Source organism: Salmo salar, chromosome 27 (assembly GCF_965601325.2).
Source record: "Salmo salar chromosome 27, fSalSal1, whole genome shotgun sequence".
Classification (NCBI taxonomy): domain Eukaryota; kingdom Metazoa; phylum Chordata; class Actinopteri; order Salmoniformes; family Salmonidae; genus Salmo; species Salmo salar.
In genome coordinates this window covers 5,215,692-5,239,918 of record NC_138317.1, presented here as the reverse complement: position 1 = coordinate 5,239,918, position 24,227 = coordinate 5,215,692, and the positions used below count along the sequence as shown (strand labels likewise).

The window sequence follows — 24,227 nt, the reverse complement described above, 5'->3', positions numbered from 1 at the left end:
ATTTCTCAGAACAAGAATAGACTGACGACTTTCAGAAAAAGTTATTTGTTTCTGGCCATTTTGAGCCTGTAATCGAACCCACAAATGCTGATGCTCCAGATACTCAACTAGTCTAAAGAAGGCCAGTTTTATTGCTTCTTTAAATCAGGACTATAGTTTTCAGCAGTGCTAACATAATTGCAAAGGGTTTCCTAATGATCAATTAGCCTTTTAAAATGATAAACTTGGATTAGCTAACACAACGTGCCATTGGAACAAAGGAGTGATGGTTGCTGATAATGGGCCTCTGTACGCCTATGTAGATATTCCATTAAAAATCAGCCATTTCCAGCTACAATAGTCATTTGCAACATTAACAATATCTACACCGTATTTCTGATCAATTTGATGTTATTTTAATGGACAAAAAAAAAAGTGTTTCTTTCAAAAACAAGGACATTTCTAAGTGACCCCAAACTTTTGAACGGTAGTGTAATTATTCAGACCCTTTGCTATGAGACTTGAGATTGAGCTCAGGTGCATCCTGTTTCAATTGATCAACCTTGAGATGTTTCTACAACTTCATTGGAGTCCACCTGTGGTAAATTCAATTGATTGGACATGATTTGGAAAGGCACACATCTGTCTATATAAGGTTCCACAGTGCATGTTAGAGCAAAAACGAAGCAATGAGGTCGAAGGAATTGTCCATAGAGCTCCGAGACAGGATTGTGTCGAGGCACAGATCTAGGGAAGGGTACCAAAAAACTTCTGCAGCATTGAAGGTTCCCAAGAACACAGTGGCCTCTGTCATTCTTACATTTAAGAAGTTTGGAACCACCAAGACCCTTCTTAGAGTTGGCCGCCCGGCCAAACTGAGATAGCGGGAGAAAAGGGCCTTGGTCAGGGAGGTGACCAAGACCCGATGGTCACTCTGACAGAGCTCCAGAGTTCCTCTGTGGAGATGGGAGAACCTACCAGAAGGACAACCATCTCTGCAGCACTCCACCAATCAGGCCTTTATGGTAGAGTGGCCAGACGGAAGCCACTCCTCAGTAAAAGGCACATGAAAGTCCGCTTGAAGTTTGCCAAAAGGCACCTAAAGGACTCTCAGAGCATGACAACCAAGATTCTCTGGTCTGATGATACCAAGATTGAAGTCTTTGGCCTGAATGCCAAGCATCACGTCTGAAGGAAACCTGGCACCATACCTACGGTGAAGCATGATGGTGGCAGCATCACGCGATGGTTCACCTTCCAACTGGACAACGACCCTAAGCACACAGCCAAGACAATGCAGGAGTGGCTTCGGGACAAGTCTCTGAATGTCCTTGAGTGCCCAGACTTGAACCCGATCAAACATCTCCAGAGAGACCTGAAAATAGCTGTGCAGCGACACATTTGCAACTGTTTCTAAAAACCTGTTTGTGCTTTGTTATTATGGGTATTGTGTGTAGATTGATGAGGAAAAAACAACAATTTTAGAATGAGTCAAGGGGTCTGAATACTTTTCGAATGCAGTGTACTTTATTTTCATTTCAACCATGTGATGTACAGTACCAGTCAAAGGTTTGGACACATCTACTCATTCAAAGGTTTTCTTTATTTTTACTATTTTCTACATTGTAGAAAAATTGTGAAGAAATCATAACTAACACATATGGAATCATGTGGTAACCAAAAAAGTGTTAAACAAATCCAAATATTTTAGATTCTTCAATGTCGCCACTCTTTGCCTTGGTGACAGCTTTGCACACTCTTGGCATTCTCTCAACCAGCTTCACCTGGAATGCTTTTCCAAAGGCCTTGAAGGAGTGCCCACATATGTGACCCGTTTCTGGTAACTAGGCATATGTCGCGGGTCACTACTTCTCAGGAGAGCCGTTTGAACGTAAACTTTTTTTAATCAAAATGCATTTTTGGGTAGAAATGCCTTTTCGAACATGTGACCTTTCATGTGCCTTAATAACAAACTTGTATGCCATCTGTAAAATATAAATGAAAGTGTTCAATTATGAGCCTAGTTGGTTTAGCCAAAGAAAAGTCAGCAACCTTCCCGCTATCCATGATTGGCTGAGATAATGTGTTGGCTAGATATGACGAGAGATGAGTTTGGATTGGTCTGCCATATAGCACGCTTCTGTCAGTATGTCTAGATAATCCTGTCTAACACTGCTTTTTTAAAAATGTATCGTGTATTAAAACTGCATAAGTTTTGCTCTCAACTTTCTGGAGGACTGGGTTTTTAAATCAGTGGAATTCGAGTATGATAGCTAAGGAGATGGACAAAACAACTGTCTCCAGATTACATCTCAAACTAAGGGCAACCATGGCATCCGACAGGAGATGCGTCCAACCATGAATGTGGGTAAGAGAGTCTAGATAGCTACATTTTCAGATATTACACGTTTCTAATTATGACAGAAAGAGCCATTTGCTTGGCTAGCTATAGCCTAATGTTAGCTAGCTAACGTTGAACCTGGTTGGTAAGCTACCTGCAGATTCATGCAGGGTTGTAACGTCATGAGTTGTGATTATGGTTCATTGTTTACCTAGCTAGCTAGCTAACGTTAGCTGGTTGGCTCGCTAGCTAACATTATGTGTATGACCTTATTATTCATATCTCAGAGCTATTTGCTTAGCTAGCTATAGCCTAATATTAGCTAACATTGAACCTGGTTGGTTAGCTACCTGCAGATTCATGCAGAATAGTAACGTCATGAGTTGTGATTATGGTTCATTGTTTACTTACCTAGCTAGCTAGCTACATGTCTTAACAAAAGACTCCACTATGCAAGTAACCATTTCGGGTGCGTTTGTAAATTCAGTCTGGCCATCTACTCTGATTTCAGAGCACTCTCGTCTGAGTGTGCTAGAGGGCGCATAATAACTGATGAATTTACGAAAGCTCTATACCCGTTGAATATGACCGATGTCAGTAAACATCAGTAAACATCGGCCAGAGGGTCTGGTGTGCGCTCTGAATGCGAAACGCTCTGAATTTACGAACTGACAATCTGACGGCACAGTTGCAGTCACCAACACTCTGGATAACATAACAGCCTTACCAGCTCTGCTAGGGCGAGTAATGTTCAGTGAGCTGTTCTCTCTCACGTAGAAGTCTGGAAGTAGCTAGCAAGTTAGCTTGGGTGCTGTTGTTAGTACATTCGGATCAACCCTTAATGAGATGGGTGGGGCTAAAGCTTAAGAGGGTATGAACAATGTTGAATGGGTGTAGACAAAGAAGGGCTCTCCAATAGTAGTACCAAAACATTCAAAGGCCATTTTCTCAAAAGTGAGTTTACAAGTTAATCAACTTTCAAAGAAAAATTACTTTCCCATTGTTCCTAAACTACATTTGAGCCATTCAGTCACATATGCTGAGCACTTGTTGGCTGTTTTTCCTTCACTCTGCGGTCTAACTCATCCCAAACCATCTCAATTGGGTTGAGGTCAGGTGATTGTGGAGGCCAGGTCATCTGATGCAGCACTCCATCACTAGCACTTACACAGCCTGGAGGTGTGTTGGGTCATTGTCCTGTTGAAAAACAAATGATAGTCCCACTAAGAGCAAACCAGATGGAATGGGGTATCACTGCACAATGCTGTGGTAACCATGCTGGTTAAGTGTGCCTTGAATTCTAAATAAATCAACAACAGTGTCACCAGCAAAGCACCAACACACCATTTTTAAATGTTTTATTTAACAAGGCAAGTCACTTAAGAACATATTCTTATTTACAATGACGGTCTACCCCGGACAACACTGGGCCACCCTATGGGACTCCCGATCACGGCCGGTTGTGATACAGCCTGGGATCAAACCAGGGTCTGTAGTGACACCTCTAGCACTAAGATGCAGTGCCTTAGAACACTGTGCCACTCGGGAGCCCTAACCATCACACCTTCTCCTCCATGCTCACGGTGGAAACCACACATGCAGAGATCACCTGTTCACCTACTCTGCTTCTCACAAAGGACAGATTTGCACCAGTCTAATGTTTATTGCTCGTGTTTCTTGACCCAAGTAAGTCTCTTTTTATAATTGGTGTCCTTTAGTAGTAGTTCCTTTGCAGCAATTCGAAGGCCTGATTGACGTGGTCTCCTCTGAATAGTTGATGTTGAGATGTGTCTGTTACTTGAACTCTGAAGCATTTATTTGGGCTGCAATTTGGTAACTCTAATGAGCTTATCCTCTGCAACAGAGGTAACTGGGTCTTCGTTTCCTGTGGTGGTCCTCATGTTAGCCAGTTTCATCATAGTGCTTGATGCTTTTTGTGACTGTACTTGAAGAAACGTTCTTGACATTTTCCGGAGTGACTGACCTTCATGTCTTAAAGTAATGGAGTGCCGCTTCTCTTTGATTATTCGAGCTGTTAATATAGACTTGTTTTTTACTAAATAGGGCTATCTTCTGTATACCACCCCTACCTTATCACAACACAACTGGTTGGCTCAAACGCATTAGAAGGAAAGAAATTCCACAAATTAACTTTTAATAAGGCACACCTGTTAATTGAAATGCATTCCAGGTGACTACCTCATGAAGCTGGTTGAGAGAATGCCAAGAGTGTACAAAGCTGTCATCAAGGCAAAGGGTGGCTACTTTGAAGAATCTCACATATAGAATATATTTTGATTTGTTCAACACTTTTTTGGTTACTACATTATTCCATATGTGTTATTTCATAGTTATGTCTTCACTTTTTTTCTACAATGTAGAAAATAGTAAAAAATAAAGAAAAACCTTTGAATGAGTAGGTGTGTCAACTTTTGACTGGTATTGTATATGATGTATTAAATACCTTGCTAAAGATCAATGTAAAAAAAAAATCCACAGGAGCTGATTCACTTGACTCCTTCTACTACAGCTTTCAGCCCCACTTATTGTTGAACCTATATTTTTAACTTAAAACTTGTTGGGGCTCGGGGGCAGTATTGAGACATTTTGAAAAAAATATGTGCCCATTTTTAACTGCCTCCTACACCAACTCAGAAGCTAGGATATGCATATTATTAACACATTCGGATAGAAAACACTCTGAATTTTCTAAAACAGTTTGAATGGTGTATGTAAGTATAACAAAACTCATATTGCAGGCAAAAACCTGTGAAAAATAGATAAAAAAAAAATGTGAATTTTGTGACTGTACTATTTAGTGTCATTGTTTTATAGATACCATAGTGAGAAAGGATTCATTTCGCAACACCTACGGCTTCCACTAGATGTCAACGATCTTTATAAAGTTGTTTGAAGCGTCTATGATAAACAGAGAGCAAATTAGAATCCAAGGAAGTTGACATGTCATCACTTCATTTTTTTGCGCCTGCGCATAAATCTGAGAAACGTGAGTTTTGTCTTCATTGTTTATCTCGACATAGGATAGGTTGTGTGAAAATATTACTGATGTTTAACATTAAAAATGGACCAAAAGATTAATGTTAAACAACATTTGACATGTTTGAACGAACATAAATAGATTATTTACTAGGTTTTTTTAGCTTTTCGGCGTGATTTTACAGTCCCCCACCACGTTTTGTGGGAGCATAATGAACGCTAAGTACTTGGTGTTATTTGGACATAAATTATGAACTTTGTCAAAAGAAACCACATTTGTTCCGGACCTGGGATGCCTTCCGGACCTGGGATGCCTGTCTTCTGATGGAGATAATCAAAGGTAAGGGGATATTTACAATGTTATTATCGATTTTAGATGATGCTAACTGTATAGCATAGCCTGTTGTTCTTAGCATAGCACCCCGTTTATTGCAAAATGTGATTTCCCAGTAAAGTTATTTTGAGATCTGGCCATTCGGTAGCAATTACGAGATGATAATATATTATTCTTTGAATGACAATATTATAATTTACCAATGTTTTCGAATAGTAATTTTGTTATGTTCACCGGAAGCATTTCAGAGAAGAAAAAAATCTGAATTTCACGCTACTGTAAAATGCTGTTTTTGGATATAAATATGAACTTGATGGAACAAAAAATGCATGTATTGTATAACATAATGTCCTAGGAGTGTCATCTGATGGAGATTGACAAAAGTTAGTGCATAATTCAAGCTGGTTTCTGCTTTTGGTGACGCCTGACCTTGAATTGAAAATGGATGTTTGTACTTTTGTGGCTATGTACTGTCCTAACATAATCTAACTTTATGCTTTTGCCGTAAAGCCTCTTTGAAAATCGAACAATGTGGTTAGATTAAGGAGATGTTTATCATTTAAATTGTGTAAAATAGTTGATTGTTTGAGAAATTGAAATTATTAGATTTTTGATGTTTTGAATTTCCAGCCTTGTTAGCAATCCCGGCTCGGGGTTCATTGCTAACCTGTAGCCCCAACAGGTTAACAATTGATACTGGGTTTATCCCTTAGATTTGGAAAGTGGCACATGTCATCCCCCTACATAAGGGTGGAGATCCTTCTGACTTAGATAATTACTGGCCAATCTCCAAGTTATCAGAATCCCTGACCAAATCCCTTTTTAACTTCTCACTCTATTCTAAACATGCACTGTTTCAGACACTATGCTTGTTTTAGATGGTGTTAAATTGACTAAATCATAAAAAAACATTGTGCTGCCTTATTTATAGATCTTTCCAAGGCATTCGACACCATTGACCATTCCCTACTAATTCAAAAACTGTCTGAAATGGGCCTGGATAAGGAGTCTTGCAAATGGTTTAAGACCTACACTGTATTTGACAAACAGGACACAATCTGTGCTTTCTGATGGTGTCAAGTCTAGTTTCCTTGATATTACGAAAGGTGCACCGCAGGGGTAGATTTTGGGACCTGTTCTCTTTACTATTTATATAAATAATATTGGTCTATATATTAAATCCTGTAATATACATCTGTATGCAGCTGATATGGTTATGTATGACATTGCACTGACTGTTGACCAAGCTGATTTTGTTACATTACATGAAGGCAATGTTGATTTAAAACTTGTACTTAATGCAGGCCACACTAAATTTATGTTATTCTCTAATTCACAGAAAAATTTGTCAGATGGGCTACATATTCACTCATTGCATGGTTCTCAAATCGAGCGGATTCCCGCCTATAAAGAGCTGGACGTTTAGATTGATTAAGATCTAACATTTAAAAAACATACTGATGAGCTAGTTAAAAAGTTAAGATTTAAAGGTGCACTATGTAGAACAATTCTAATTTGCCCAATTTCAGTTTATGTGACAAAACAAGCAAGTGTAGTGGAGAGAATGATTGTACCATCTAAACAGCTGTGAAATATATTTTCCATATCCAAAAATAAAGTAGTTTCAGCTGTTTTGAAACTGATGTAAAAGACGCTAAAACAAAAATTAAGAAAGTGAAGTATAGAAATAGTGCACATAGAACAGCTCTACCGTTTTACACTTGCTTTCAATGAGAATGACATATCTATAACTCACATTTCTATGGGAATTTGGTCGGGTAACCAAAAAGTTACATATTGCAGCTTTAAAGTGGGCTTAATTTTTGGAAATAGCTCTTGCCTCTCCATGAACAGCAGGAAGCAGAGTGTACTGTACATTTTTCTGCCAGTACTTGACTATGGTGATAGTTAAACTTTTGGATGCTGTCTACCATAGCGCCCTGCATACCCACTGCATTACTCTCTTCTTGTTTACAAAGCTTGGCTCCACAAGCTTCTAACATACCTAATTTCCCTGTTGAAATATAAAAACATTGTGATACCAAACCTGTTCGCAGGGTGGGTTAACTCTTAAGGTCCCGCTTGTCTCCACAAAGTTTAGTGAACCCACCTTTAAATTTAACGCACCACAGTTATGGAATATCTTACAAAACAAATGACACCTGGATTCCCTGGTGCCGATAGGGTAGTTTAAAACTCTGTTATTAAATGAGTTCACTGAATTGTGCATTTATTTCAATTGATTATTATAACTTGTTGTAATAACCTGATGTAATGTATTTTTAGCTGTGTTGTAGTTTTTATATCTTTTTGTTGTATTGATGGACTTTTTCGGGACACCATTGTAAATGAGACACTGGTCTCAATTGGGGTCCCCTGAATAAATAAAAGTTCATACAAAATAAAATAAAAATCACCCAGTTTCAGAAGTATTTTTTGAAAATGCTCTAGGAGATCAACCAAATAGAAAGGCTGACGAACCTAAGTCTCTGGCTCAGTGTGATCAGTAGTTTTTTCTTTGTGACTAAGAACTTGGATTACAGAGAGGCAGGGAGTTCCTGATTGAGCGGCCCACTGGTCTTGTTAAATTCAATGAGCACTGAGCATACCCGTAAAAACATCACGGAATACATAAATCCAATACTCCAATATCCATTAAAAATATCTTCAAGTCTGTCACGCAACGCACATTTCCCCTTCTCTCTCTGTCTCTCTCTTTCTCTCCCCCTCCCTCTCTCTCTCTTTCTCTCCCCCTCCCTCTCTCTCTCAAATTAAATTTCTCTCTCTCTGATGACTTTCTCTGTTAAAAAAATACAATTAATTTAAGTTTGGTTTTGGGGGGAACATTGGGGGCTCGGGAGATTTAAAGAACATTTTAAACTCTGTTTTCATTTTTCTGTCTCCCTCTCATCTTACTGCACCGCTCCCCCACATCAGTAATCCAATACACAGGCTTCTATTGTGCTGAGATGAGAGGCTGGCCTCCTCCACTGCTGGGGACCTGATGCACCTCGCTCCCTCTCTCTCTCTCACACTCCCCTCAGTCCCTCTCTTGCTCTCTCTACAGCGTAATCTGTGAGGGACTTAAAGGGACCTTATCTCCAGGCTCTACTGCTTCATTTCATGCTTGATTTACTTTAATTTGTCTGATAGGGCACAAGGATTTGGAGAAAGCCCATCTTTGGCTTAGGAGAGGAAGTGAGAGGAAAAAAAACACATTTCTCAGGCACATTGTCGCAGGTTTTTTACTTCTCCCTCTCTCTCTCTGTCTAGATTTCATGGAGAAGGGAATGATCTTGCTGCTGTGGTGCAGTAGTCTGTTTGAGTGCGTTGGGGGTTTCAAGCTGTTGGAGAATAAAGAGGTTGTAGGGTGTGGAGTGATTTTCTGATGTGCTGCAGCACAGTGATGGATGTGTTAAGTCCTCTCACAGTCGTACTGTTAGACCGTGTACAGCCCCTGCTGATGGTTCAGGGCTGACCAACCACAAGCTCAAGACTCAGATATACAGTATACCACTGATATAATCACCCCAACATTAAAGAAAAGGTTGTGTTCTGTGGACTGAAATCCCAATCCCACAACCGGTCTAGAACCATCTAAATAGCCAATTCCCCAAAACACTAATGCAATAATTAAAATATGCATCTTCATATTAAATCCCTCTATATCCAATTGGGAGAATGTGATATGGAGTTGATAAAAATAAATATAAACAGGCCTATAAATGAGCTCAAATAAATAAATAACAATATTAATGATACAATGTATTCCTTGATTGACCTCCATACTTCCTCAGTAACCTGTGTATGTTTCCTCTGGCCCAACAGGCTTTCTTTTCTTCCCACACACATTTTATTTGACCATTATCAGAAAGCTTACATTTCACTCCCCTGGCCTTCCTGTTAAACCCCTGTGGGGTAGGGAGCATCGCTGCTCGGGTCAAGCCTTTCTAGTTCTATTCTTCCTTTAGATCTGCCACTCTCCCCCATTTACAAACACTGAAGGCACTTTCCATTCCATTGACAGACTTGAATTCAAACATCCAAACTCAAGCAGTCGTCCTCTCCCTCAATCACTTGAAGAGAAATGGACTACTTCTAATCTTTTTAAGAAACATTTGTGTGTTGAAAATGCCTAACCACTTGTATAATCTATTTAAATACACTTAAAACAAACATACCCCACCAGACACGCCACTATGGGTTTCTTCATGGTACCCAAACCAAAAACAGATTTAATGTGTCGCTCAGTTATGTATAGAGCCATGTCATCGTGGAATGCTCTGCCACCAGAGGTAACTCTCGCAAAAAGCAAGTTTAGCTTTAACAAGAAAAGAAATAACATCTTGTATCACTGCGCATCTCGAATTGAACTGTACTGTATATATGAATATGTATATCTGAATACTGTGTAAATAGGATTTTTGTTGCCTCTTGGTGTCTATATAACTCTTATTTTGTATTTAATGTAATATCTTATGTTGTTCTTCTCTATTAGTGTTCTGTACTTTATCATGTATTTGTTTGTTTGATCCAAATAAACTCATCTCACAAAAAATATAGGCTAACCTGACTGCGATAATTGAAATTCCCCTCAAGACACGGAATTGACTTAACAGCGGCTGTGTGAACGTTGATAAACAGACTGATGATCCAGCAACACGTCTTTATCCACGCCGAGGCTTTAATTACTGCCGAGTTGTTTGTTGAGGACATGATTAATATGCTGGAGAAAACCTCCTAATTGAATACCGCAACACTCCCACAATCAGTGAGTAACATGGCGTTTTGTTTTTTTTAAGATTAGAGGCCTTTATCATTATCGATATGAATATTATTATTAACAGCATTATTTGGTATCTTAGTTAATTCGGCTGACAACCAGGTCCCTCCTCCTCCTCCCTCCCTCGTTCATCCACATAGTGAGAGATCCATCATTTAGACACTGCCTTTATAAACGAGACAAAGTGAGGGTCAGGTGGACAAGTGTGTTGATAATATTCACCAAGGAGGAATTGGAAGTATAGCGAGATATATAATACTAGATTGGCTTATGTTACGAATGACACTTTCCACACCTTTCAGATGTATACAGAAGCCTTTTCACATTCTGCATGTCAAAAGTCAATCTTCCTGTTCTTACACAGTAAATCAAGGATAGTTGAAATCACAGCCTTTAAAAAATGTGGGTTAAATTGAAGAGAGTGATACAATTCCTGGAGTTAGTGTTGATAACTGGAGTTCATTGAGACGGAGTAATTTTAACTCCATTAAGCGTAACCAGAGACAGGAAGCTAAATCTATGGAGTTATCCACAGATTTGGAGGGGCCTCATTGTCATATTTCCAAGCATGTTCTGTTACAGATTTATTTTTAATCTGTGTTTTGATTGTTTGCATTTGATTGTTAATTATCTTATGCCACACAAAGATAAGAAACATACAGATTGTATTAGTTTCGCAAAAATGTAAGTGGTTGGATTTAAAGCAACCGTTAGTGAGATAGTTATTCCAGTTTATGTAGTGTAGGTAGTCTTCATGGACTGGGATTCCTTCCCTACTCTGACAAGAATTCTAAACACAAGTTGTGAGTGATGTAACAGTGCTGGATATCTTCCTGCAAGTTGGCTTCCAACAGAGATTGGATATCACATTGCAAACCAACATAATGGAACACATTAAGACATTTTCAAATAAGGCTTCACACACTTAGAACTCAAAGGAAGTTGATTGTTAATTCAAAACAACACAGAAAAGTGTACAATGGCAAAGGAGTTAAATTTAAGCAACTCTATGAGGGTTGGATATTCACTTAATTTAGTGTTGCTTTAACTCCAAAAATATCAACACGATGACAAGATTAGTTTTTACACAAAACATGGGTGGGACCATATAAACCCCAAATAGTGTTACATTTGGAGTTGATTTAACTCTTGCTATTTAACTGAGTGCATTTCCAATATGGCACTTTCAAAAATACCTTTCAGATGTACACGTATACTATACAGTAGATGTATCCTATATCCCTGACTTCATCACTTCACATAACTATCTCCTTTCAATAACACATTTCAGTTGTAGGACTATATACATGTACTATATATACAGTATTTAGACACATCCCTGGCTTCACCACATCACATACTGTAGTATATCAAAAGTAAAGAGACTGTCTCCCACTGTAGCTTCCTGCTCTTACATTTCCAATCCACTCTAGCCCAATGTGGCCTGGCTGGTCTCGCCACTGGTTTACACCCGCTTTGCTCTCCGCCAGTCCCCCTGTGAAAAGGCTTTAGGGACTCAATCATGGGGACTTTGATGTCGTCTGGAGCTGTAATGATTTAACATTGTTCCAGGGATTTCTCTAATCCAACACTGCCATTAAAATCCATTTTCCATCCCCATCCCTCCTCCGATCCTCACAGGCCCTCGTTACTTGCTGCTGCATCCGTGTCGCTCCTCTGTCTCACTTTGTCTCCCTCTCTCTCTCTCTCTCTCATTATCCATCTCTCTCTCGCTCTACTCTCTCCCGAAATGTATTATTGGACTTATTATTGGACAGGATCTAATGTACATTTCTTGGCAGTTGGAAAAAGTTATATCCAAGTCAGAGTGGTTGGTGGTGATAATGAATGTCGGAAGTCAATTGAAACTGTATGCCTACAGGCTTATTATTATAAACTGATTATAGAATAGGTTTGTGATTATATAACACATTTATATTTCACTGTTAGTAAGATGTAACGTTGACAGGACACCACAATTGATATGACATAGAAGTAAAAAATCTCCATAAAAAAAATGTCATATTTGTTTAAATTTCAAGATTCATATGTAAAATATGTTGTATCCCATCAGAGGAAAGTGTGTATATCAACCCTTTCATATACTGTAAATATTCCCTAAGCCAGTGGTTCTCAAACCTCTCCTTGGGGACCATCAGACATTTAACAATGTTGTTATAGCCCAGAACGAACTCACCTGATTCACCTAGTTAAAGCGTTTCATGATTAGTTGACCATTTGAATCAGGTCTGCTAGCTGTGGAATAGTTAAAATACTTGGAATGGCTGGGGGTCCCACAGGAGAGGTTTGGAAAACCCTTCCCTAAGCAACCTCACCAAAGAGCAGCAAAATCTTGGAGAAAAATACATATTTCTAAACGATCAGATAAAAGGCAGTGTAGCTCATTACTGACATGGACATGATTCTTTATCTCCTTTTAATCATGTTCTGCCCTGAAGGAGAGCAGAGAGAGAGGAGATACCACACTGACTGTAGTAATCTGGGACAAAGACTGAATGTCTGTCTGTGCTAGTAATATCACACTAGACAATGGCTACAAAACCATGAAAAGATATGAACCAGATATGCCAGATCCTTTACGTTTATGATTTGTGTTTGTTCCGGTTAATTAACCAACTCATAAGTCCACCACACCTTCAGCAAATTTTTAGGAAGTTGTGGTGGACTTATGAGTTGGTTAATTAATCGGAATAGTGTAGTGTGTGTGTGTGGATGTGTGTGTGCGTGCGTGTTGTCTTACTTGGTCCGTCCCACTCATCCTTGTTCTGTGGCCTTACTTCCAACTTCCCACTGTGTCCATCATCAATCTGTGAATTTGATTGGCCACCATCTTCTTCACCTGAGGAAGGATAATTCAGAGGTCAGCCTCACTAAGGCAGCAAAGGGGCCATCTAATGGTAACATCCACTTGGTTATTTTACAGTCAACCTGCTATTCATTTAGAAATGAAATGGTTATTACACAAATATATATTTTTTAAACTGTTGAAATATGACTGCAAACTAAAGCATTAGCCGAGTCTATGCTATCTAACTGACGCTGTTCATACTGGGAATGAATGCAGCAAAAGAGAGAGAATGTGGTATAGACTTCACAAGTATGCAGCCTCAGGACATTGACATTAAGCTGTGCTCCTTGAGCAACAAACTGGAGTAAATGTCTGATGTGTGTTTATTACAATGCAGTAATGTAACAGTGATGTTCTGCGAAACTAACAGGAAAAGTTAAACATCAGTTGAATGAAGGACATGAGGAAGATTACAGAGATTTGCAAAACTACTGTACACAGCTGCTAGCCTGGTCTGCTAGAAGGAGTTTGTATTGTAAGGAAGGATGAAATGGAGTTAGCTTGGCTGGGCCTAGAAAAAATGAACTCTGTCTTTCTGTTTAGAATGAATGATAACCCTGATATTACAGCCGTAACTGTATGTGCCTGACTGGTCGATGTCTACATAAAGTATGAGACTGACTCCTCTGCTGAAATTAGGTATGTCGGAAGCTTATGAAGCAGGGCTTTGTAAACAAAAAGAGTGTAATGATGTGATCTGCATGACTTTAAAAACGGCCAGCCAATGTTTTGGTAAAGAATGCAGTGATGAGTAATAAAACGGTCTCCTGTGATAAAACAAAGGGAGCTATGACAAACAGCATCCAGGGGTTTAAGAGTAGAGGCAGCTGCAATTTCATAAATAGTATCACCATTATCAAAAACAGGTAGAAAGGTTGACTGCACAATCTGCTTCCTGCTGACTAGAGAGAGGCACCATCTGTTTCTATAAAAAAAAGCCACTTTAAATCTTAGCTTCTTAACCAGCTCATTCGTATGCTTTTTTAACGTTAAATCATTGTCAATTCAAATACCAAGGTATTTGAATGCAGGGACTTGTTCGATTATAGAACCATCTGAGGAGTGAAGCTGCAAAACCGGCCTGTGGCCATGACACAGCCAGGTCAGAAGTCAGAGCAATTGCATACATAGTAGTACACTATACAGTATATTCAAAAGTATGCTATTTAAGCCACACCCGTTGCTGACAGGTGTATAAAACCGAGCACACCGCCATGAAATCTCCATAGACGAATATTGGCAGTAGAATGGCCTTACTGAAGAGCTCAGTGACTTTCAACGTGGCACCGTCATAGGATTCCACCTTTCCAACAAGTCAGTTTGTCAAATTTCTGCCCTGCTAGAGCTGCCCCGGTCAACTGTAAGGGCTGTTATTGTGAAGTGGAAACGTCTACGAGCAACAACGGCTCTGCCGCGAAGTAGTAGGCCACACAAGCTCACAGAACGGGACCACTGAGTGCTGAAGCGCGTAGTGCGTAAAATAGTCTGTCCTCGGTTGCAACACTCACTACCGCTTTCCAAACTGCCTCTGGAAGCAATGTCAGCACTGTTCGTCGGGAGCTTCATGAAATTGGTTTTCATGGCCGAGCAGCCGCAAACAAGCCTAAGATCACCACACACAAGGTCAAGCGTCGGCTGGAGTGGTGTAAAGCTCGCTGACATTGGACTCTGGAGGGGTGGAAACGCGTTCTCTGGAGTGATGAATCACGCTTCACCATCTGGCAGTCCGAAGGACAAATCTAGGTTTGGCGGTTGCCAGGAGAACGCAACCTGCCCCAATGCATAGTACCAACTGTAAAGTTTGGTGGAGTAGGAATAATGGCCTGGGGCTGTTTTTCATTGTTCGGGGTAGGCCCCTTTGCTTCAGTGAAGGTAAATCTTAAGGCTACAGCATACAATTACTTTCTAGGAGATTCTATGCTTCCAACTTTGTGGTAACAGTTTGGGGAAGGCCCTTTCCTGTTTAAGCATGACAATTCCCCCATGCACAAAGCGAGGTCCATACAGAAACAGTTTGTCGAGATCATGTGGAAGAACTTGACTGACCTGCAAAGAGACCTGACCTCAACCCCATCAAACACCTTTGGGATGAATTGACACGCCAACTGCGAGCCAGGCCTAATCGCCCAACAAATGTCCCAACAGTAATGTTCCAACATCTAGTGGAAAGCATTCCCAGCAGAGTGGAGTTTGTTATAGCAGGAAAGGGGGGACCAACTCCATATTAATGCCGATGATTTTGGAATGAGATGTTCGACGAGCAAGTGTCCACATACTTTTGGTCATTTAGTGTACATGTAAATTAAATTAAATATATCAAATACATGTCTTCACCTGTAGACAAATATCATTTCCACCAGCACACACAATTACAAAAAAACAGGTGGCCAAAACATTTTAAATTTCATTTGTAGCTAGAAGTAAATGCACTGAAACATTGCCCCTTTCATTCCTTAACCTCTCTAGGGTAGGGGGCAGTATTTGCACGGCCGGATAAAAAAACGTACCCGATTTAATCTGGTTATTATTACTGCCCAGAAACTAGAATATGCATATAATTATTGGCTTTGGATAGAAAACACCCTAAAGTTTCTAAAACTGTTTGAATGGTGTCTGTGAGTATAACATAACTCATATGGCAGGCAAAAATCTGAGAAGATTCCTTACAGGAAGTGCCCTCTCTGACCATTTCTTGGGCTTCTACACTCTCTTTATTGAAAACTGAGGATCTCTGCTGTAACGTGACACTTCCTACGGCTCCCATAGGCTCTCAGAAGGCGGCAAAACGGGGAATGATGCCTTTGCAGGCCCTGGCTGAAAAACAGTAGCGCATTTGGATAGTGGTCGATCAGAGAACAATGAGACTGGGGCGCGTGCACGAGGCGACACCATGTTTTTATTTTTTCGTCTTTGAACGAAAACAGGGTTTCCCGGTCGTAATATTATCGCTTTTTTACGAGAAAAATCGCATAAAAATTGATTTTAAACAGCGGTTGACATGCTTCGAAGTACGGTAATGGAATATTTAGAAATCTTTTGTCACGAAACGCGTCGGGCGCGTTACCCTTCGTCACCCTTCGGATAGTGTCTTGAATGCACGAACAAAACAGAGGATATTTGAACATAACTATGGATTATTTTGAACCAAACCAACATTTGTTATTGAAGTAGAAGTCCTGGGAGTGCATTCTGATGAAGAACAGCAAAGGTAATCAAATTTTTCTAATAGTAAATCGGAGTTTGGTGAGGGCCAAACTTGGTGGGTGTCAAAATAGCTAGCCGTGATGGCTGGGCTATCTACTCAGAATATTGCAAAATGTGCTTTTGCCGAAAAGCTATTTTAAAATCGGACATAGCGATTGCATAAAGGAGTTCTGTATCTATAATTCTTAAAATAATTGTTATGTTTTTTGTGAACGTTTATCGTGAGTAATTTAGTAAATTCACCGGAAGTTTGCGGTGGGTATGCTAGTTCTGAACGTCACATGCTAATGTAAAAAGCTGTTTTTTGATATAAATATGAAGTTGATTGAACAAAACATGCATGTATTGTATAACATAATGTCCTAGGAGTGTCATCTGATGAAGATCATCAAAGGTTAGTGCTGCATTTAGCTGTGGTTTGGGTTTATGTGACATTATATGCTAGCTTGAAAAATGGGTGTCTGATTATTTCTGTCTGGGTACTCTGCTGACATAATCTAATGTTTTGCTTTCGTTGTAAAGTCTTTTTGAAATCGGACAGTGTGGTTGGATTAACGAGAGTCTTGTCTTTAAAATGGTGTAAAATAGTCATATTTAGACGATTTCGTCCCACCTACCCTAGAGAGGTTTTAACAGAAAGAACAAAAGGAACGCATAATAATTACTGCAACACCAATTTGAAAGATTTCCCTTTTGAAGATTTCTTCCTTGCAAGGCACTGTAGGTAGTTTATAAAGTTTGCTGTCTCCAAACTTTGTTGAATGCAGGAAATATTGAAATACATTTCAAGGGAAGATTCATCATTTTTAAATAACATATCTACCATTTAAACAGCAAGTGAATTTAAATAGGCCTGGGGTTGTTGAATTCCAGTACGGGAGACGGCAGATATAATATCCTCCCCTAATTGACTCTGGAGCAGTGCGCAAATTAGCCTTGTGTGATCGTAAGGTGTGGCCAGGAGAAATTTGTGTAATTTAATTTCAGTTCAAAGAGCTAGTGATAGTATACTGTAGCTCGGGATGTTGAAACCCTGCAGTGATCATCTTGTTATTGACCTACTATGACTAATGAATTTGTTAGTAAAGAAGAGGTTTTTCTCAATATCGCACTTCTTGTTGGAATTGTATTCTAGAATGAAAAGGAAAAGAATGATCCTCCAGCAACGGAGAATAATGGGGGTGGTGTGGCGAGACAGAGAGAAAGAAAGAGAGGAGAGAAAGAGAGGGAAGGAGTGACAGATTCACTCTAGGTGGGTGTTACTGGAGATGTTGAAGAGGGGAATGGAAGATGATTGTGTTTAAGGTTGTTCGTTGTTCCTTCTTTGGGTATTGGTACTAAAGCCAACTAACTGCCAGTCCCATCAGTTAGATCTTGACAGTATAAAACTTCTGTGCATATTTCTAGACATTTTGCAGGATAATAAAACAAAAACTTTGATGACAATTTATTTCCTTATTGGTTAGACTTTTTCAAAAGAGGTGGGGGATCTCAACAGTTATCAAGTGTTAAAGTATATAAAGAAACCAACATAAATACTATGGCTAGCATAATAAAAAGTAGAAGCATCACCTTTGCTGCTTGAGTCATCTGCATCTTTCACACTTTTGCGGTCGGCATCATCAGAGAGGTTCTTGTAACGGCTGTCGTCGGAATGAGACCAAAGCGCAGCGAGGAAAGTGTTCATGATGTTTTATTTTCACCAACAAAACACTCAAACAAAAATAACAAAAAATGAAACGAAAGCGCACAGTTCTGTCAGGTACAGATACAAAACAGAAAACAACTAACCACAAAACACAGGTGGGAAAAGGATGCCTAAGTATGATTCCCAATCAGAGACAACGATAGACAGCTGCCTCTGATTAGGAACCATACCTGGCTAAAAACAAAGAAATAGACAACATAGAATGCCCACCCCACATCACACCCTGACCTAACCATAGAGAAATAAAACGTCTCTAAGGTCAGGGCGTGACAGTACCCCTCCCCAAAGGTGCGGACTCCCGGCCACAAACCTGAACCAATAGGGGAGGGTCCAGGTGGGCATCTACCCTTGGTGGCTGCTCCGGTTCGGGGCGTAGTCCCCGCTCCGCCCGCTGATCCCTGCGCTTTTGTGTAACCGGACCGTGGATCGTCGCCGGAGGAACCTGACCGTGGATCATCGCCGGAAGCTCCGAACTGGGAACCCCCGCTGAAGGCTCCGGACTGCCGACCGTCGCTGGAGGCTCCGAACCGGGAACCGTCGCTGGAGGCTCCGGACCGGGGACCGTCTCTGGAGGCTCCGGACCGGGGACCGTCGCTGCAAGCTCCGCGCCATGGCTCATCGCTACAGGCTCCGTGCCATGGATCGTCACTGGAGGCTTCGTGCCATGGATTGTAGCTGGAGGCTCCGGGCCATGGATCATCACTGGAGGCTCCGTGCCATGGATTATCACTGGAGGCTCCAGGCCATGGATTATCACTGGAGGCTTCGTGCCATGGATCATCACTACAGGCTTCGGGCCATGGATCATCACTGGAGGCTTCATGCCATGGATCATCACTGAAGGCTTTGTGCCATGGAACATCACTGGAGGCTTCGGACCATGGATCATCACTGGAGGCTTCGTATGTGGAGCCGGAACAGGTCTCACCAGACTGGGGAGATGCACTGGATGCCGGGTGCGCGGAGCTGGCACAGGATATACTGGGCCCTGGAGGCGCACTGGAGGTCTGGAGCGTAGGACTGGCACAACCCGTCCTGGATGGATGCTCATTTTAGCCCGGCAAGTGCGGGGCGCTGGCACAGGACAAACTGGGCTGTGAAGGCGCACTGGCGACAGTACGTAGAGCTGGCGCAGGATATCCTGGACCGAGGAGACGCACCGGAGACCAGGAGCGCTGAGCCAGCACAATCCGTCCTGGCTGAATGCTCACTTTAGCCCGGCAAATGCGGGGCGCAGGCAACAAGCGCACCGGGCTTTGAATGCACACCGGAGATACGGTGCGCATCACCACATAACACGGTGCCTGACTGTTCACACGCTTCCCACGGTAAGCACTGGGAGTTGGCTCAGGTCTCAACCCTGACTCCACCAATCTCCCCGTGTGCCCCCCCCCCCCCCCCAATGTTTTGGGGAGCTGCCTCTCGGGCTTCCGTTGTTGCCGTGCTAATTCCTCGTAACGTCACTGTTCTGCTCTCGCTGCTTCTATCGCCTCCTTCGGACGGCGATACTCCCCGGCCTGCCTCCAGGGTCCTTTCCCGTCTAGGATTTCCTCCCAGGTCCATTCGTCCTGACCCCGCTGCTTCGTCCTTTGGTGGTGGTTAGTTTTGTAATGGCTGTTGTCGGAATGAGACCAAAGCGCAGCGTGGAAAGAATTCATGATGTTTTATTTTCACCAAAAAAACCACAAACAAAAATAACAAGAAAATGGCACGAAAGCGTACAGTTCTGTCAGGTACAGATACGAAACAGAAAACAACTAACCACAAAACACAGGTGGGAAAAGGCTGCTTAAGTATGATTCCCAATCAGAGACAACGATAGACAGCTGCCTCTGATTAGGAACCATACTCGGCCAAAAACAAAGAAATAGACAACATGGAATGCCCATGCGCACAACAGTAAACCGATAATCTCATAGATAACCTCACCTGAATACCATATTCATAATGTATCACCCTGACCTAACCAAATAGAGACATAAAACGGCTCTCTAAGGTCAGGGCGTGACAGTTCTCATCCATAGAGTCTTCATAAGACAGCGCCTCTTTCTCCTCTAATTCACAAAACTTCTGGCCCCCTTCCACACCAACTTCCATAAAGGGGGGGAGAGAGAACAAAATAGGGAGAGATCGAGAGAGTGAGAAAATTCAACATACCAATTAGGATCTGGTCAAAAATACTTGAATCAGTTATAGGACCCATTGCCCTTTATGGTTGTGAGGTCTGGGGTCCGCTCACCAACCAATAATTCACAAAACGGCTCAGCCAATTGAGACTCTGCATGCAGAATTCTGCAAAAATATCCTCAGTGTACAACGTAAAACACTAAATTGTCACGGATCCCTCCGGAACTGTGTCATTACGCACACTAATTGTTTAAATGTGCCCTTTGGTTTCCATTAGGCTGTCGATTATTGTTCCAATGTCCGTTGGTCGTGTGAGTACCTGTGCTGTCTTTTGGCTTTCGTGCCGCTTATATTGCGCAGATGAGTACGGGTCTTACCCCGGTGTATTTATTCAAGGTATTCCTCGCTCTTTTTTTGGGTTTCAACCCTGTGTTTTGTATACGTGTTTGTCCCCGTGTTTGTACATGGCACGCTGTAATTTGGGTGAAATAAAAAAAATATATTACGCATTCCTGCACCTGTCTCCCGATCCCTTTATACCAATGTGACACAAATAATGCATGCAGAGCAAAATTAGGCTGATACCCACTAATGATCAAAATCCAGAAAAGAGCCATTAAATTCTACAACCACCTAAAAGGAAGCGATTCCCAAACCTTCCATAACAAAGCCATCACCTACAGAGAGATTAGCCTGGAGAAGAGTCCCCTAAGCAAGCTGGTCCTGGAGCTCTGTTCACAAACACAAACAGACCCCACAGAGCACCAGGATAGCAACTCAATTAGACCTAACCAAATCATGAGAAAACAAAGATATAATTACTTGACACATTGGAAAGAATTAACAAAAAAACAGCAAACGAGAATGATATTTGGCCCTAAACAGAGAGTACACAGTGGCAGAATACCTGACCACTGTGACTGACCCAAACTTAAGGAAAGCTTTGACTATGTACAGACTCAGTGAGCATAGCCTTTTTATTGAAAAAAGCCGCCGTCGGCAGACCTGGCTCTCAAGAGAAGACAGGCTTTGTGCACACTGCCCACAAAATGAGGTGGAAACTGAGCTGCACTTCCAAACCTCCTGCCAAATGTATGACCATATTAAATACAGATATTTCCCTCAGATTACACAGACCCACAAAGAATTTGAAAAACACAATTTTGATTAACTCCCATATCTATTGTTGTGTCATCACAGCAGCAAGATTTGTGACTTGTTGCCACAAGAAAAGGACAACCAGTGAAGAGCAAACACCATTGTAAATACAACCCATATTTGTTTATTTATTTTTCCTTTTGTGCTTTAACTATTTGCACATAATATGACATTTGAAATGTCTTTATTCTTTTGGAACTTTTGTGAGTGTAATGTTCACTGTTCATTTGTTTATTGTTTATTACACTTTTGTTTATCTATTTCACATACTTTGGCAACGTAAACATATGTTTCCCATGCCATTAAAGCCCCTTAAATTGAATTGAGGGAGTGAGAGAGAGAGAGATGACAGTCAGTTCAAGCATTCCCAAAATAAGATGTCCACATCAATGATCAATACAGCTGCCTTCACAAAGGTCTTCCCTCTTCTCAGGCAGAGATTAGACTAGAATAATAGAAAACATTTTTATCAAGAGAGAAATAGATTGATACAATCAATGGGTTCTACTTCACTCTGCTTTTAAATTCTGAATAAAAGCATATTCTACACAACAAAGTGGTTATTCCACAGTGAGCAAAACAGGAACTGATCCAAAAAGCCTAAGGTTGCACTGCAGGGCTATTCACAAAAGCAAAAGCAAGCCACTGAAGGTAGTCAGAACATAACACACTTTTTTATCTGCCAGTACAATGTTGATTTTTTTTCATTTACTCCTGGATGCCTTTGGGAAGTTCATTTTTCCCCCTATTTGATTAATTTTCCTCCCCTCCACACAATTGTACTGCTTTAAATCCCAATGATTCATTATTGCTCCGAGCTACGCAAATTCTTTGAAATTTGTATATTCCTGTTTTTGCTTTAATCAGGGGTGGTGAAGGAATCACGGCTACCTACCTGCCTGAATGAATTAGTTCAGGACATTTCACCTTTGAAATACTGTATGACATTTTTTCAAGTCATTTGAAACTTTGCATATTTACATTAGAATTTATGTTCTTGGAGTCTGACTGAGGATACATGAGGTGTAAAAAAGAATATTGGTTTTGCACCACAAACGTATTGTTTGTGTGTGTGTGTGTGTGTGTGTGTGTGTGTGTGTGTGTGTGTGTGTGTGTGTGTGTGTGTGTGTGTGTGTGCGTGCGTGTGGGTGGGTGTGTTCTTCTAGTTTTGTCGCACCTGGACTACTTTTCAGTCGTGTAGAGCCATGACATAGAGCCATGATTACAAGGACATCTATTCCAAAGAGTAGAATCAGATTTAAAAATCAGATAAAAATACACCTTATGGAACAGCGGGGACTGTGAAGAGACACACACAGGCACAGACACACATACACATGATAAGACACGAACTCTGCACACGTACACATGGATGTTTTATTGTAAATACTGTATGTGATTGTGGAGTAGTGGCCTGAGGGAACACACTAAATGTATTGTGTAAAGTGCTATGAAATGTAATGTCATGTAACATTTTTAACTAAATATAACTGTTAATGTTGCTGGACCCCAGGATGGGGATCCTTAATAAATAAATACAAATATCCTTGTGGGGACCTTCAATCCCCAAAAGTCGCCACAAGGATAGTAACACAAGGAAAAGTATCCCTCGTGTGGACATTTCCCACATCCCCATAAGGGCAAAGGCTATTTTAAGGTTAGGGGTTAGGGTTAAATTAGCATCATGTAAGAGGTTAGTGGTTAGGTTTATGGTTAGGGTTACGGATTAGGGTAAGGGTTAAGTTAGTGTTAGGGGTTAGGGAAAAAAGGATTTTGAATGGAAATACATTTTAGGTCCCCACAAGGATAGAAGAATATAACGTGTGTATGTGTGTCTGTGTGTGCACGCACACATGTGTGTGAGTGTGTGTGCATGCATGCTTGCGTGTGAATATGTTTGTGCATGCATGTACACATGCATGTGTGTGCTCTTAAGCCTTGTTCACACTGCAGGCCTTAATGCTCAAATCAGTTTTGAACAGTAAGGCCTTTTGTGTGTGTACAGACAGAAGTCATTTTCTGACATGGCTAAGCTAGTTGTCAAAGTAACGATGGGTGTGTGCACAGTGGTGTAGGCTGATTGGTGGTGGTGCTCGTGCTTCCTATCACTCAGAAGTTATGCAGCAAGCTAAGGTGACAACAATGCCTGCCATTGACATTTCCCAGTTGCTTTGAATGTTCAAAATCATAGTGTAAGAACACTTTTAAAGCCTGAATGGATAAGATGATCCAACTTTCAAAACGAGTCCTTTCTGGCTAGCCACTGCAGTCAAATACAGTATATACAGTAGCTAGGTAGCTGTTTAGCTTTCTAGCACATTCACTCATTTGTATTTAAACAATTAACAAGCTAGTTAGCTACCACATGTTCTTGTCAAACTGTCAAAAAGCAACAGTCTTAAAAACCACTTGAAGGCAAATAAATTAGATTTGACCATTCATACACAAGTCGCATGGCCAGGAATCAGGAATCAGATTTGACCATTCATACACAAGTCGCATGGCCAGGAATCAGGAATCAGATTTGACCATTCATACACAAGTCGCATGGCCAGGAATAAGGAATCAGATTTGACCATTCATACACAAGTCGCATGGCCAGGAGTCAGGAATCAGATTTGACCATTCATACACAAGTCGCATGGCCAGGAATCAGGAATCAGATTTGACCATTCATACACAAGTCGCATGGCCAGGAATCAGGAATCAGAGTTGACCATTCATACA

General features: G+C 41.0%; 1 protein-coding gene across 1 annotated transcript in view; it reads right to left on the bottom strand.

The window, feature by feature from the left end:
- The window catches only part of LOC106588221 (zinc finger protein ZFPM2), a 103,885-nt gene that overhangs the window by 60,694 nt on the left and 18,964 nt on the right, over positions 1 to 24,227 (bottom strand). The window contains exon 2 of the mRNA XM_014176998.3: positions 13,196 to 13,294. Coding sequence (XP_014032473.2) covers positions 13,196 to 13,294 — 99 coding nt within the window. The remainder of the gene's footprint in view (positions 1 to 13,195; positions 13,295 to 24,227) is intronic.